A 16,910-nucleotide genomic window follows, 5' to 3' on the forward strand; every position below is an offset into this window, starting at 1 on the left:
TGGTCTCTTTTACCAACAGAAGTTGGTCCTATAAAAAACATTACTTCCCCCACCTTGTTTCTCCAGTGCACAGTATATACAATCTCAACTCATGTCACTTGTCAGGGCTTCTCAGGGCCAAAGGTTAACCCTTGTGCATTCTTTAGCTTGCTGTGAAGACACAGGCCCAGGAAACAATTCACTTTAGAGAACATTTATTTCCATACTTGACAGTCCATCGTGAACATTAGGCTGTCAATGCAGTACTGCTGAAAGTTAAATCTTCCCCGTTCATTGCATAAATCAAAGATTACCAATTTAAAGAGAAGCTGTTATGTAACTCCTAATTCTTATTCAGGATGCACACCTCACTTTTTTGGTGAAGTGTAACTACAAGATTGTAAAACTTCATCTAAGGCAAACTGAAAAAAAAATGAAGAATGCCTGGTGAATGTAGACACATGGTGAACACGTACTACACAAAACCAGCAAGAGACAGCAACTGGTAAAATACATGCATTTCATCATGGTTAATATTTACTTTTAGACTGCATAGTTTGTGCTAAACTTTCGATTATTCTGTCAAGCAGAACTATTACGAAGTGCTAACTAATAATTCAAAAGTAGATTTTAAGAATCCTTACAGATTCTGCTTTAGACCCTGAAAAATATTTAAAAATTAGAATTAAAATTGATCTCTGTTCAAAAGAGAAGCTTCTGGTCAATAATTTTAGAGTTACCTGAAGCCTGAAAGAAGTTTAGCCTTCTGTCAAAAGTCTACTTTTAAAACCTATACTTTCCAAATACTTCATTTAAGATAATAATCTACAGGATAGTTAGTATAGTTCAGATTTTAAGCTAGTATTTTTAAAATTAGTTTATCAGGCAGTACCATTCAAAAGAAGAATATTTTTCCTTAGCATAATCTCTCAATTCTAAATCTAAAAATCACTTTCAGACTGAAATCACAATCGTTTTATTCAATTAACTTGCAATACTGAACATGCAAAAAAACCCCAAACATGTAAATTACAGATACACTAAAAAGGAAAGCAACACACTTAGGGGTCATTTGAGTTATGCAGGAAAGTTGCTATAAAAGGGGGACATCTTGATTGTGTGCGTGTTGCATTCCCATGGGCTCTTCCAAACAAAATGAGACTTCCCACCATCACTAGTTTTTTTACCAAAAGTGCACTGTAGCAATCCCTGCTCTACTAGAAAGGAGAGTAGGGCTAATAACCAATTTACTCTCCATGAGCCACACTGAATAGTAGAGGAAACCTACAGAAAACAAGAAAAAAAGGTGCAGTTTAAGCCTCCATTGATTTCCATGGCACAGTAACAGGCCCCAGTAATTATGGAATGTAAGAGTGTATTAGAGATGCAATAGTTAGGTGCATATTTCCAGGCCATCTGGGTTTGTTGCATCAAAGTTTTCAATGTATATTTGAGGAAAGCCTCTACCAATGTAAGATAAGCATTTCAAACTCTAAGTACTTTATTAGTACTATGATTTGTATCACCATAGCATCTAGCAACCCCAGGACTCTATTGTACAAAATGTGCAGACACAAAACGATACTTCTCACTAGTGATGATTAAAAAAATTTTTTTTTTTTTTAAAAACACACACTGACTAAAATCTGGGTAGACACTAGAGGTCATAGTGCGACTGAATTGGCTTCCTAAATCTACACAAATTTTAGGGAATTGTCAAATTTTGAAAATATTCTTATTACAGAGAATTTCTGAAGACTTCCTGTAACCCTTCCTCTCACTTTGATAGCGATGACTGGCCATAATAGTGTTTAGGATTAAAGCTTGGGGACAGGTCACAGCCCATAAACACTGGATTTTAAACTTTCCTTTAAACAGGTTTTGTATCTCAGATGCAGTAGGTCTTAAAGATCAGAACAGTATTTTGGTCAGGTTTTGAAGTTTTGGGTTGCCATTACGTAAACTTATTAAAACCTAAAATTTAGTTTTGATGGTAATTTATGCAAGCTAGAAACTAGGCTCTAGTATTCACCATAAACAGACTGTTGTTAGAATAAATGTTGTATGTTATGGGTCATGCAAATAATGCTATTTCTGCAGTAACAGTGCGTGGACACTGCAACAACAAATTATGTCATCAATGATCAGATGCCATTTTTTTGATAGATGACCAGAATGGAGAGACAAGCTAGGGCTGTCGGAGGGAAACCTCAAGCCTCTGTTAGCTGTACCACTAGGCCCTGATCTTGCTCCCACCGAAGTCAACAGTAAAAGCTCCTATTAACTTCACAGGACATAGGATTGGCCCCGTAACTCTTAGTACTTATTACCTATAAGTTTTCTTATCATTTAAAGCCTTTCATGCATAACCTCGAACCACCCCGGTGTTGGACGTGCATGAGGGGGGAAAGGCAGCAGAGAAAAAGAGAAAGGACACTGTGCCTGGAAGGCAGGGACAGAGGCCAGAGTACCAGGAGGTAGGATCAGACTGCTGATGGGTCAAAGGCTGCAGGGGAGCTCTCTCAGCCCATGGAACCAGGGTACTGAAACAGCCGAGGCTATGTCTGAGCTTAAGCATGCTTGCACGCTCTAATGGTCTATTTAGACAGATGAGTACAGGAAAAGGAACAAAAAGAGTGAGAAAAAGGAAGGAGTTTCATTAGGATGATGGAAGAACAATTAACATTCATGTTCAGATTATCCATGTGGCAAGCCATTTTTATTTGCAATATTCCCAACAAAAGTTTGGAAGCAATTTCATTACAGTTCTCAGAAGTTCAATTATATGACAATATATTTGCAAAGGGACTTCTCTAAATAGCCTTATTCATATCAAAATTAAGTTAAATAGATTTGTTCCATTATTTTCCCATATAGCTTGCCCCTGCTATGTGATTCATTGAGCAGTAGCACATCTGAGGCAAAGCCATGCAATACAATACAATATTGCATTTTTGTTCATGGCTAAGAGCTTTGGAGGGTCACAGTCACCTAAGTATGGTAACCAACATGCTCCATTTGTGGCATAGAAGAAACACTGCTTTAATAACCGAACAACTTGTTCCTTACGCTGATCTCTTAAAGCCTTCCCTTCAATATCTTTCTTCTATACCAAAGAAGGGACAGAAGAGGTCTCTTTGCAAGGCTAATCATTATTTCTTCAAAAGATTTCTCCGTTCATTTTTCTTATTTGCATTTATGAATTTAATTTGTTTTATTTACAGATCTAAAGAGACTTGTCCCTTGTGTTAAAAAAAATGCTCCCTTAACTTGAGGAACAAGAAAACATGAGGAAGGATTAAAGTATTCTTTACTAAGTAACTTCACTCAATTTAGCAGGGGAAAAACATGTCCTGGGTTCTTTATTCTAGATGATTTTGGTGCGTTTCAACTATTGTTACTGGTAAAATATACAAATAAAATTTAAAATAAGAATATTGGTTATTTTTTACTGCAGCTCCCCTTTGTAAGAACCCTGGGAGCAAACATCAAGAGTGGTTTATGGAAGGGGCTAAGTCTGAATTTTGACTCAAGTGAGCTCAGTCAGAAACTGCAGTCTGACTTCTCCACCCAGGATCACACAGGAAACACCGTGCATCTCCCACCTAGCCAAAGGAAAGTGCAAACAAAGTAAATAAGCAGGGAAGAAGCAGAAGTGGCCCCCAGAATGCAACTGTTGCCTGGTTTTCCACAACTATGGAGGTAAGGAGCTCAGAAACTGAACTCTATGAGCTGCAAGGTGTAACAAAGGTAGTTAGCTGGTTTCATGGGTAATGTGTTGTATAGTCCTTCAGCGCTGAGGCTGTGACTGCAGTTCAAAGGAGAACTGCCAGAGGAAAAGAGAAGTTTATTTGGAGCCTAGGACCACTCAGTGCTAACACGGAATGCACTAACATGCGCTATGATATAGCTGCCATTATATGCCTATAAAAAACTACCTAGGAGAACCACCTGCTGTTGATGCACCACAAAGAATCATTACCAACAACTCAGGGAGATTTGGCAAAGTTAACTGTCAGGTCAGCGTGCATGGGGGGAAGCTCAGGCTGAGTACTAATTTGATGTTCAGATAAATAGGCCGCTTTGATTTTTAGCACTGGCAAACTTGAGAAAAGCCTGTCTAGTTCTTGGCTCTGCTTGAACAGTTCAGAACAGCTTTTGCCGATGGCTTATCTAGTGCTATAAAAAACAGACGATACAGGGCTATTGCTAGGGCCCTACCAAATTCATGGTCCATTTTGGTCAATTTCATGGTTTTAAAATGAGTCAATTTCACATTTTCAGATATTTACATCTGAAATTTCAGGGTGCTGTAGCCTGGGAGTCCCCGACCCAAAAGAGGGTTGGGGGGGGCGGGTTGTGGGATTGCCACCCTCACTTTTGTGCTGCCTTCAGAGTTGGGCTCTGAAGGCAGCGCAGCCATGGAGCTTTTGCCAGCCGGAGGAGGTACCCGCAGGTGGGCATGATTCCCCCTCCCCGAAAGCAGCCATATAGTGGAAGAGGAAATCCTGTCCCACCCCAGCCAGGACTACCCAACTGGGGTGCTTCCAGGAGCACAGGGGAGATCAGACCCACCTCCACTTCCGGGAACCTCCTCTGGCTGCAGGAAGCTCTGAAGGCAGTGCAGCCACAGAGCTTCCTGCAGCTGAGGGAGGTACCCCGAGGTGGGGCTGATCTACCCGAGAGTGGCCATGCAAGGGAAGAGAAAGTCCCATCTCTCCCCAGCCCAGCGCTCTAACAGCTGGAGCACAGTACATGGTAGGAGCCCCCATCTGGGGCACCCGTAGCCCTGCTTCCCCCCCCCGCCCCCTCCAGTAGGTAGATCTCATGGGGGAGGTCTGATTTCATGGTCCATGATGTGTTTTTCACAGCCATGAATTTGGTAGGGCCCTAACTATTACAGAGAACATAGCAATTATGTACACAAACAAAACCATCTGCAGTTTAACCTTCCTGACTGCAGCTGTTTCACAGAGGTTACACTCAGTTACTGCTGAATGTTCCCTTCTAAGTGCCCTGATCTATAACTCCTGTGTAGTTTGAGAATCCAGGGGAAATCCCACTTGTTCCCAGGCCTCTGCAGTGGTCCCTTGACCTCCACTTTTTTAGCAACAGGATTTGCAAGGGAGCCATCTCCCAACACTTCCCCTTGCTTGTACTGCTTCTTACTGAGTGGGATGCAGGAAGACTGGGAGCAGACACTGCTCCAAACAGCGGCTGCTCCCAGGGATATCTGCCAAGTCCCGAGGAAGTGTTCCATGGAGAGAAGCTGTTCCATGTCCTTTTGCCCACAGCCCCAATAACATCTGCTGCTCCCTGCAACCCAGGGAACACATGACCATACATGATTCATTTACATGAAATTAAAGTCTCTACGCTTGGAAGCATTTTATTATATTTTTAATCTTGGGAATTCCAGAGCACTTAGACTCCCATTCTTACCTGTCATGCTTATTCTCTTGTGCTGCTCGCAGCAGCTCCTGGATATTTTTAGTGATCTGTTCAGTTTTTCGAATAACATCTTCTGTACTGGGCAAAGTGGAACTTGGGGTTGCATCTGTATCTGAGTTCTCAGGGATAGACCCTTCCCCCTGCCAAATGATACTTCTCTGCCTTCCTTTCCTACCTGGCCTGGGGAAAAAAAGAAGAATGTTGAAGTGGTCACTGTACTACAGAGCAGTTTCTATTAGCGCTTAACTAGGGCTTTGTGTCTTCAGACACTATACAGACACAAACATTAGCTCATTCATGTAATAAGACATACCCCGTCTCATCCAACTCCAAACTGGGGGAGGGGTTATCATAGTCACTTTCAGGCATGCTATTCTGTTTCTCTAATTTCGATGCCTACAAAGAATAAAGAAATGTTTAAGGATAGTACCTAAAAAAAGAAAGGGTCAAGAACTTTGCCAGGGAACTATTCCCTGTGTAAACTAGTTCATTCTCTTTGCACAAGACTTCATTTAGGTCCTACATTACTTTACAAGCTCAAGCTGTCATGGCCATTAGTCTCTGTTCGGTGCTACGTTATACCACTCACACATTTTAGGCTAAGATTTTACGGGCTGAGATTTTGTTAATTTCTCTCACTGACAGCTGTCATGTATGCTTATGTCATTATATGCAGCAGCAATGCTGAAATGAGTTAAATACCATAGGTTATTCCTCCATTTCACCTACAAGAAATAAAGTTTCTTGCCTGGCTAGTTATTCCTTCTTCAGTAAGTAGTTTCTTCGTAAAGTACGTTAAGTATTTTATTTTAAATACATTTTATACCTTGACATATCAGGGAATGTTCTTCCCCAACCATTACAAGCTGATCAGCTTTACAGAGCAGGGGTTCTGCTTCTTCATAACCCAACATTCAGCTACTTGCCACTGATGATCTTCCTGCCCCCAAGAAAACTTTGCCCCTGTTCCCAGGATATTCACAAGGGACCCCACACAACGATCTTGGGATCACTTCTGGAGTCTGACAACCACCCCGTTTCAAATGACGGAGCAAATGTGCTTTTGCAGAAGCCTGGAGTTGGAAAATGGAATTAGCTCAACTCCCAGACAACCGCAAGTCTTACATCTTCCAACCACAAGTCTTACATCTTACAGGACCACTTTATGGGCACGAGGGGGACATCACCTATTACTGCTTTATTGGGTATAGTTACCTCTAACCCTCCTCAATATGACACACTTGGCATACTTTTTCCTGAGCAGAGAGTTAGTAATAACTGAGCTTACTTGTATTCCTATGACTTGGGATTTGTATCCCTTGAGATGCCATCATATGGTTCTCTACACTCAGGAAGTGTCTCTCATTAGATTCCATGTAATCTTTCAGGTAACGAGTTATTCTACCACTTCTGTGAGCTCCAGTATAGTTTATACCCAGGGAATATACATCCCAATGATTCTTGTTCTGAATACCTCACCAATCTCAGGAATTCATATCCATGGAAAGTCTGCAACTTGGGATTTTAAAATAATTCCATGGGACTGGAAAACATAATGCAAAAGCAAGAAAGGGAAGTATACTCTGGAGCTCTCTCCCTCCTTCCTCAAACAGCAGCCCGGGATTATTTATTCTCATCTTCTGGGCCTAACACCAAAGAACAGCAAAGATGCAGCAACTTACCAACTACAACTCCCCTCAGTGGTGCCCAGGCCAGGGCATTCTACGTTAGTACACATTTTTCTAGAGGACAGAAAATTATACCCTTCCCACCTATGAACATGCCACATTAATGTCACTATGAGGTTTGGTCTTTTACTGCACAGTGCAGATCCTGGAATTGAAGTAAAACCAATCTCAACAATGCTATGGGATTTCCTCATTCGCAGTCACATTAACCTCCCACTGATCTTTATTAGAAAAACAGAGTGAGGATCAAGGGACTCTCCAGTGATGGATTTTAAAGGAAGGTTCGAATCAGCATGCTTAACACGCACTTTCCATTATAACAGGCACGAATGAGGCTAAGCCTGATAGACAATGCTTTCTATTATTCTTATTTACAGAGGTGCCCCCATGTGCTAGGTGCTTTCCAAACACTAAAGGACAGTTCCTGCTCTGAACAACTCAAATGAAAGAATTTCTATCCAATTCACAGTTACCTTGCATGGAAAGAAACCTAAATTGTGGTGTTCTTTTGATTACATCTAGTAAGGTAACTAGAGAAGATAGAATCTGAAAACAATGCTAGGCAGACTCTGACAATATAAAGCTGTATGTAATAGCATTTGTATGGCATTTATTTATCAGCTGGTACGCAGATAAAAACTGTTTGCTAAATGGCAAAGCTGAACACTCTGGTCACAAACAAAAACAGCCAGTTAAAAAACCCAGGACTTAGCCTTAGTATTGGAATTAGAGATGTGTAAGGTAGAATTAACACCCCTCCCCTCCACACACACAAATATCTGAGCAAGTTTTTAGTTCCAGTAATAAATTAACTGTACCCAAATTGGCAAGTCACACTTTACTGTGAAGGAAGACAGCCACTTAAAGATCTGTCATCTGCTACTATTCCATGTAAAGCAAGTATGTTTCAGATTGGGCAGAAGTCGCCAGGTCACTTGTAGTCAGAATTAACTTGTGTTCTGAGGTTTTAAAGAGGGACTTTCATGCTGAAGAAAACAAATATCTGGCTAAAAAAAATAAGCAACTGAAAGGCAAATGAATCCTCCAAATGTTGCTATACAAAGCTCTATTCCTCACAGTTCAACTGTTAAATAATAAAGCTTGAGTTGAGACACTGCATAGCTGCCAAAGAAACAGACTGATACAGTGTTAGCTACAGGATTGTGATTTCACTGCGGAATCAGACACACGGAACAGTTGGGCTAAAAAGGGAGGGAAAGTCTTTTAAAGAAAGGTATCTCCAAAAATAGCCATGTTTTAAAAAGTCATCTATGAATGCTTTTCTCCTTTAATTTGCTCCTGTGAAAGTCCTGATTTAATATTGAAAAGTGGAGCTTAAATCAATAACACACAATACTACAAAATGGGTTCTGTCAACCTACCCATAAATATATTTATATAAAACAGACATAAAAGTATAGGAAGAATACAAATATATTAAGTAGTATATAGCAATAATAGTTACATCCATTAAAGACACTTAATAACTGCGGATCCAAGCTGCAGATGAGAAATGAAATTCACTCACTGTGGTGACCCAAGGTGATTGAAACTTATGCGAACGTTTCATCTTGCTCAAAGAGTGTGTAAAAGAGATCAGTTTTCAAATGATAAATTATTCTGAAATATGCTGAATAAACATGTGTAGCAAGAATCTATTTGTTAAAAGCACAGTTCTTATACAATGATTACCTTGTAGTTGGGGCTTGTTCAGATAGCATTATTCTGCTATTTTTTGGATACATAGAAATATTTCTAAGATCCCACACAGCAGGCATGACCAGTCTACTGTATCAGATTGTTCAATTAGCCAACCATCCCTAACCTTGCAATTTTGTAGTGAGGATACTTCATTCTGTGCTTCTATTAATTGTCTTCACATTGGGTTGGATTTAAGACTGCAGTGGAACAGTGTATAACAAGGATGAGAATACTGCAGGGGTTCTCAAACTTCATTGCACCGCCATCCCGGGAGGGAGGCAAAGCGAAAGCCTGACTTCCCCAAGCCGGGGGGCCAAAGCCGAAGCCCAATGGCTTCAACCCCAGGCAGGGGGTCTATAATCTTAGCCCCGTTGTCCAGGGCTGGAGCCCTCGGGCTTGGGCTTTGGCCCTGGGTCACAGCAAGTCTAAGCCAGCCATGGCGACACCATTAAAATGGGGTCGCGACCCACTTTGGGATCCCAACCCACAGTTTGAGAACCGCTGGAATATAGCATACTTATCTGTTTCATATTTCAATGTTTTCATAAAAACGTACATAATCACAGAATCATAGGAATGGAAGGGACCTCAAGAGGTCATCTAATCCAGTCCCCTGCACTCCTGGCAGGACTAAGTATTATCTAGACCATAATGTCTTGATGAACCCTGCAGTTCTGAATCAAAACTGTTCATTCATGAGTCAGAAACAATGCAAATAGAGGTATCTTTGGGATACCATAGACTTTTATAGTTCAATTAAAATCCCATAATGTAATGGCTTTTTTTTTTTTTTTTTTTTTTTTTAAGTCAGTGCAGTGCTTTTGTAAGGTCCTAGAAACCAACGTTTGTTGATTCTCAGGCCGCAGCAATATAAGCTACCTCTAACATTGTGCCATGAATGTACTTTTAATCCTGACCTAAAAGGAGCATTGCTAAGAATGAATTCAGTCTCTAGGCCCATTCAAGCCTGAGCCTCTTTCAGTACCACCAGGAAAAGGGCTACACAATGTTAAACCAAGTGGTGCGTGATATGGATGCTTGTCTGATATAACTGGACAAAGAGCTCACTCATTTCAAACAGTCTACTAAACAGCTGTCAAAAAGTAACATCTCTGTCCATCAGTACCAACCTGGACTGGATGCAAAGTGGTGACCTCTAGAGGTAACAGGCTCCATAGCTTTTACTAACCCTTTGAGCATACCTGTGTCCCATGCAATGCATTTTAGTCAGCAGAAAAAGTACATACTGATATTTTATGAGCCAGTAAGTGCCTGCTAAATTACTTTTCTTCAGCCACCAGCTCATTTTCAATAGCATATGGTGGGATAAGTGATCTGGAGCAACTTGTGCGTGGTGTTAAATGCTACAGGTATTTTAGTTGGTGTGAAGTTAGACAAGAGTGAAGCAAGTGTATCCATAGTATGTGGCAAAAGAAACTGAAAGTGATGAAGTGCTGCTTCATGCAGGGATGAAGGCCAGCTAGCAGATAGAGGGGAAAGGACAGAGGCACAAGGCTTCCAGGGAGATGGCCACCTCCTCCAGGTAACAGACCAATTCAGAAGGTACTTAACCCTTCGTGTGCTTTCATCCCTTGACCAGGAAAGCGTGGAGGGGAAGGAAGGCAGAGATGAAGAGGAGGTCACAAACGCACTCCTCCCGATCTAAAAAAAAAAGGGGGAGGGGAGAGAAACACTCGGGAAAACAAAAAACCTCACAGATACTCTGAAAATAACTTTTAAACATATGTGCATTTTAAAAATTGGATAAATCAAAGAGATGACATGATCAGAATGACTGAGAAAACTGACTGAGCTAGACTGGACTTGTAACTCCAGCAAAATGCATTTGACTTCTTCAAGCTACTTCTGGTATCAGTATTAAAAGGTGTTGAATTCCAAAGTGAACAAATACATTCACCAAAATGTGAAGTTAAAATTCTGCTTCTGCAAAGGCGTTCATTTAACTAATATATCCCACTAGGATTCAGTAGAAAGATTTTATTAAAGGAAAAAATAGTATGTTTCTGTAACCAAGTTTCACAAGAAAGAAAGCAATGCTTTAGAACTGTTCGTTCTAAACCAACAAGACGTTAACAAATGAGAAGTTTCAGGAACCTATGAAGCTTTCTTACACTTTGAATAAATTGCTGTGTACAAAAGAATTCTGACATTTCTTGCTGCAGGAACTGACTTTATACTGAAATCTTTCACAGCAAGTCAACATAATCTATGATGATATCACTTTTATCATCTAGTTTGAATTTCTAATAAGCACTTTATTATTTCCAGCAGTTTGAGAAGTCCCATACTTGTTCATCAGACTGAAAAACATCCAAGCTCGTGGCATTAATGTCGGATGGTTCAGCATCATCTGCCAAAATGGCACTTCTTGTAAAATACTTTAGACATTCATGACTACTGCTTGCATGAAGCATTTTGTTTTATATGCACATGGCACTTTTTTCAAGCCAGGAAAGAAATTTCAACTTTCAAACAATTAAGCAGTCTCTTTCAAATGCATTTAATGTTTGCAATTGAGGAGAATACAAGATAGTGCTGCCTCACAGACAACATTGACAAAGCCTTAAAATCCTGATTCACGTCAGCAAAAAATACTGCCACCCATTTCCCCCTGCCTCTGGCAATTTAAAAAAGATATGAAAGAATGAACTCTTGAGTGTTGGTGTATTTTTTGTTGTCAGTCTAGAATGCAAATTCCTTAGAGCAGAATCAGTGTCTATGCTGACCACACTATTGGAACTTTAATAATTTAGGAAAGTACTAATCAGGACAGACTTGGCCACCTAAAAAACTAGGCTGTGAACACTAGAGTTAAAAACAAAGTAAGAGACAATAATGAAAAGCTATATTGCAGAGAGATCCATGAAAGTAAACTCTCTTCCAAGAAAGGGTTGGGTGCTTCGATGTAGCATTTCTAATCATGAGCGATCTTCAGCAAAGTTCAATCCTAGTGTTTTCAAAAGGCTTGCAAGTTCTACATAAAAGCACATACCAGTATGCCCCAAAATCAGAGATCCACAAACTACACCTATATCTTGTTAAATTCTGGGTTTCTCTCTCCTACTTTTGAAACATTCATGCATGCACATACTGGCAAATATATTGTGGCTAAAGGAAATAGTTGAGCAGAAGCCAAAAGCTTCAATTTACATATCAGAGAATTATGTTACAGCTTTTATTCTTCAAACCATCAAGCTCCTGCAGACATGTTAATACAGCAAACAGTGATAATTCTTACGGTTTTACTTTACTAGGAGGCAGACAGGCTAGAGATTTTGGTAAATAATCAAGTAAACAAACAGAGTTGCAATAGAAAAAGCTGAACATACAAAGAAGAGCAGAAGCATTAGCAGTTTTACTTACCTGTGGAGGGAAAGGCTGCAGTCTTGTTATGCTCTCTTCTGGATATGTGACTTCTCCCATTGGGAGGTAGGGTTTCTGACCCGATCCAGTCTCATACATAGACATAGGTCTGCTACCTCGTGCAGATGGTCGTCGCTTTAAAGAAGAATGATTGTTGGGGTCTGTGTATTCAGAACCAGTTTGGACCTGATATATATTGGTTGTGGCCTGTCTTCTGAGGTTCGTATTTTCACTCTGTAGTGTTTGAAGCTGAAAGAAATGTTTAGCAGTGGGACTTTGTTTTTCTACAGCAAGCAAACTGAGTATACAAATACAGCTTGTCACCTTAAAAAAAATCCAGCTAGCTGTTACCAGATTTTATTATTATTTTTAAATGGAATTTTCTCTCTTAAAATCTACTTCATTTGCTCAGACAAATATTTGACTGCAGGTCTGGTAGATTTACAAGTGTCAGTTTCAACTTACTATTCTTTCAGTTGGGATGCAAGTCAAATTGGATCTTACGTTTGGCTGTTGCAGTTAAAAGCATAAGATTCATTTCCAGGTTAGTTGTATTTTTACATACATTTTTCATTACCACGAAGGCTGTTTGAACAACAGAAAAATAAATTCTTTTCAAGCAAAGCACTCCAGTTTAGCAAACCGTCACGACAGTCACTTAAAGAGGACTTAAATAAAGCCTCTGAATATGCAACTGCTAAAATTATAGCACAGATACAGCACACAGAAAACTAGAGCTTGCTTTGCAAAGCAAGAGGACAGTGGAGTTAAGCTTACAAAAACAGGGTATCAGCTACTGCTTTCTAAGAAGCCAACAAGACTATTATTAAAATCTGTGGGTGGGGAAAAAGTGCAGCAATTTAAACTTTGTTGTAGAAGAAAATTTCTCAGAATAAGTTTGCTATATTAACACATCAGGAAGAAAACTGCCAATATTTAAATATTATGTACATCTTCTCAAACAATATATGGAGCATACAGTTTCAGACAGCTGATGGCCATTCATTAGGAGTCACAATATTCGGTATTTACTTGCATTTTGCTTTGCGTCATGTGAACCTTCAAGAAAATCAGTCTGTGCCGTAAAATTGTAGTCTGCCTGACACTGTCCAGTACCCAGAAGTGAAGATTCTGACTAGCATCCTGAAGCCATTTAAAATATTGCCTCTTCCCACTCTGTGCAGTCTGTCATACCATGTATTGTGTGTTAAGATTTAAGGATCAGTAAAGAGCAATGCTACTCCTTAAAAGTTTGACATTTTAATACAATCAAGCAGGTCCATGCTGCACAATCTCTTTTTCCCTTTATTTTTCACCACATATTTTATAAACCAGGTGTGGTATAATTTCAGCTGTCTGCTGTTTTTCATCTATTGGCATATCAGATCAATTCACCACTGTCACTGTTTAAGTTCACAAACAAGTGCCCATGTGTCAGAAAGTCATCTGTTTTTCACGAGAACACCCTTTCACTCGATTTAGGGAGAACCCACCCACAAGTGACATACACTAATAGAGGCTCTGCCTCTTCTTTAATTGGTATCTTTTTCAAGTAACTGAAGTGTGAGAAATCAGATACAGATCATGCTACTAGACAACTAGATGAGACAGACAATTTTTAGCTTATATATTTAAGTTTAATCTATGCCTAAAAATATCAAATAAACCTATGCCAATTAAGAGACCAAGGGCCATATTCTCCAATGAGATCTGGCTCCTTTGCTCTGTTCAGGTGCTGCAAAGCATTTAGATTCGGACCACAAATGGCCAGCAGAAAACTACCCTGCCATAGGGCAACTTCTTATTGGCCTAAAGCTACTGTAGCTAGGTACTATGCCATCCATCCCCCTTTCCCTTGGAAGGGAGGGTAAGGTGGAGGAGCCATGTCAGGGATGGTGTCCCTAGCCTCTGTTGGCCAGAAGCTGGGACTGGGCGACAGGGGATGGATCACTTGATCATTACCTGTTCTGTTCATTCCCTCTGAGGCACCTGGCATTGGCCACTGTCGGAAGACAGGATACTGGGCTAGATGGACCTGACCCAGTATGGCTGTTCTTATGAGCTTTGCTATGCCTAGCTGTCGCTGGTGTAAGTCACTAAGCCAGTGACAAATTAGTGCAGCCCCATAGCTGTTCTAAACATCACTGGATCTGGGGCCAGCACAAACTGATCCTCAGAATGAGGGAGCTATGACTGGCTCTCTGATGCACCCTATGCCCCTCATCTGCTGCACAGGAAAATCTGGCCCTGTCTCCTCCCACTATGCTGTATCAATGTACTAAAATCCTAATGTACAATGGATACCTCACTCCTACAGCAAAAGCTTTTTCTAAGATTAGGTTCCTTAAAGCATAAATTTATCTCTAAACCAAAAATGAATTCAAATGATGCAGACAGCTGCTTAATCAAGACACCTGCAAAAGTAGCAAAGTCGTCCCATACGATGTCTTAGGTTCCTCTATAACTTTTGGGTTCCAACAGAGATCTCAAAGACAGGTAACTGTACATATAACTGCCCTCTTTATATGCACAGATGTGTTTTGCATCTGCTGTAACCTGCTATGTGAGAGAGCAACTTGGACAATAACATTTGAAACCATGTCCCAACTGAGCAGTTGATCAGGTTAGGGATATAGCTGAAGATATTCTCAAGCCATGAATTAGACTGGTATTAAATCCTAATAGCTCAGAGGCCCACAACCACTCCAGGCTCTTGAAAGCAGCAGCACTGCGCAGTGGCATTGTGCCAGGACACTGGAGAAAGCAGGTAGGACAATCTTTCTAGTCCTCATTGACGGGGGAGGGATAGCTCAGTGGTTTGAGCATTGGCCTGCTAAACCCAGGGTTCTGAGTTCAATCCTTGAGGGGGCCATTTAGGGATCTGGGGCAAAAATCTGTCTGGGGCTTGGTCCTGCTTTGAGCAGGGGGTTGGACTAGATGACCTCCTGAGGTCCCTTCCAACCCTGATATTCTATGATAACTCTTGCGCTACCTTAGGAAAGTTGACATCTCCAGTACTGTAGCTTGACAGCACCTCTGGGCTGGTTTTCTCTACAATTATAGAATACTGCAGTTACAATTATGTGTCATTCCACAGCTGCGCAACTTCAAGGGGGACTGGTTTTATGTCAATTAATGGAATCCCTTCCTGACAAAGTAGACAGGACAGCATGGCAAACAAATCCAGAATAAGGAACAGTGCAGATCACCAAAAAAATAAAACCAAAAACAAATACTGAGAGTAAGCAATTAGTTATAGGTTTTTAAAAGGTATCCACATGTACACTGACCCACTGAAAAAACATACAACCAATCCTGTATGTTTTGGGTACTAGATCTTACCTCATCTATTTGAATGTCGGCCAACTAGTTAAATTCTAGAATCTTTCAAGTATCAGTAACTGATAGCCTGCAGACAGAGGAAGTTTATGCACCAAAAAAATCTAGTGGGTCTTTTCCATTTTCAGCAATTCTATTTTCTTCCCCTGCAATGACCTTTTGCACCTTAGCTTCCAGTCACTCTGTTTGGTGGAGACCGTCCCATAAAGCTGTCCATGTTTTCTTAAAACCTAGCAGATATCTTAGCATACATGTAGACCAACATTATAGCTAGTTCAATGAAGACAACTAATTTGCAAGCATGTGATGTACTATATTTGTTACAGTGACCTTTTCTACACTAGGATTTGAAGGTCTGGTAGCCTGGCTTCTAACATATGCTAAACTGGTCTTGCCGGCAAGAGAGAGTTTTAAAATGTGTATAAGCACTAGCCCTTATTATTGGATTAAATAACTGACCTAACAGAAAGCAGAAGGTGCACTTTATTCCCGTCTACTATCAGCTGTTTCCAAAGCCTCAAACAATTGCTCATTTTGAAACAAGACAATGGAATGAGGTTTTTTTTAAAGAATGGTTTGGGAATAAGGAAAAAAATCAATGAAGTTGAACTAAACAGTTCCTGATAACACCTTCCATGAAAGATGAAACATTAAGAGTTTGCTCTGCATGGATATACTCATTTTTGTTACATTAATTCCAAAATAGTTCTAATTTGTCAAAATATTTTGACTGGTCTTCACACATGGTCCTTTATTTTATATTTATATAAAAATTAACCTCATTAGCTATAGCATTTTAATTTTGCTTATGTTACTATACTTGTTACCTTTTTCTGCATGGTTCTCAGTTCATCACTCAAGTTGATGTTCACCTTCATTAACTGCTGTATCTTTACCTCAGAAGCCACCAAAGCATTCTTAACCTGCATATATTCTTGTGCTGTCACTGGTCCATCTGACAAGTCTGAATCCAGGCTCTATAAATAAAATAAATTATCAGATAAAATACTTACCACACCTATAAGACAGACAATCTACCGTAAGGAAGCAAAACAGCAATGATTTTAACAGATTTCCAAAACTGACTTCACATGAGTCACCGAGGAAAGTAACAACCACCTAACAGCACACTTTACACAACTAAAGCTATGGACCATCTCAGAAGAAACCTGGTCTCAATTAATTCTTAGCTCATTTATATGCAATAATATTAGCCCTGGGATTTCAAACAAGAAAAGGATGATATTTAATAAAGATTTTGATTAAAAAAATACATGGACTAGTATTTGATATTCTGGCTCTTACTATTCACATTAGTTTATGGGTTAGAGCAGGGGAGGAAGCCAAGATTCTTACGTTCTATTCCCT

General features: G+C 40.1%; 1 protein-coding gene across 18 annotated transcripts in view; it reads right to left on the reverse strand.

The window, feature by feature from the left end:
* GIT2 (GIT ArfGAP 2) overlaps positions 1–16,910 on the reverse strand; it is a 52,185-nt gene that overhangs the window by 7,537 nt on the left and 27,738 nt on the right. For 3 of the 18 annotated variants that reach the window (XM_065568856.1, XM_042852388.2, XM_024101495.3), the window contains exons 14-19: positions 16,370–16,519; positions 12,204–12,452; positions 10,392–10,481; positions 5,744–5,826; positions 5,422–5,610; positions 2,451–2,576 (exon numbers count right to left, since the gene is read on the reverse strand). In XM_065568856.1, coding sequence (XP_065424928.1) covers positions 2,451–2,576; positions 5,422–5,610; positions 5,744–5,826; positions 10,392–10,481; positions 12,204–12,452; positions 16,370–16,519 — 887 coding nt within the window. Of the gene's footprint in view, positions 1–2,421; positions 2,577–5,421; positions 5,611–5,743; positions 5,827–10,391; positions 10,482–12,203; positions 12,453–12,668; positions 12,789–13,083; positions 13,389–16,369; positions 16,520–16,910 lie in introns of those variants that run through there. The other 15 variants (XM_005298519.5, XM_065568859.1, XM_065568855.1 and 12 more) reach the window with 10 other exon arrangements.

This window comes from Chrysemys picta, chromosome 15, assembly GCF_011386835.1.
Source record: "Chrysemys picta bellii isolate R12L10 chromosome 15, ASM1138683v2, whole genome shotgun sequence".
NCBI lineage: Eukaryota > Metazoa > Chordata > Testudines > Emydidae > Chrysemys > Chrysemys picta.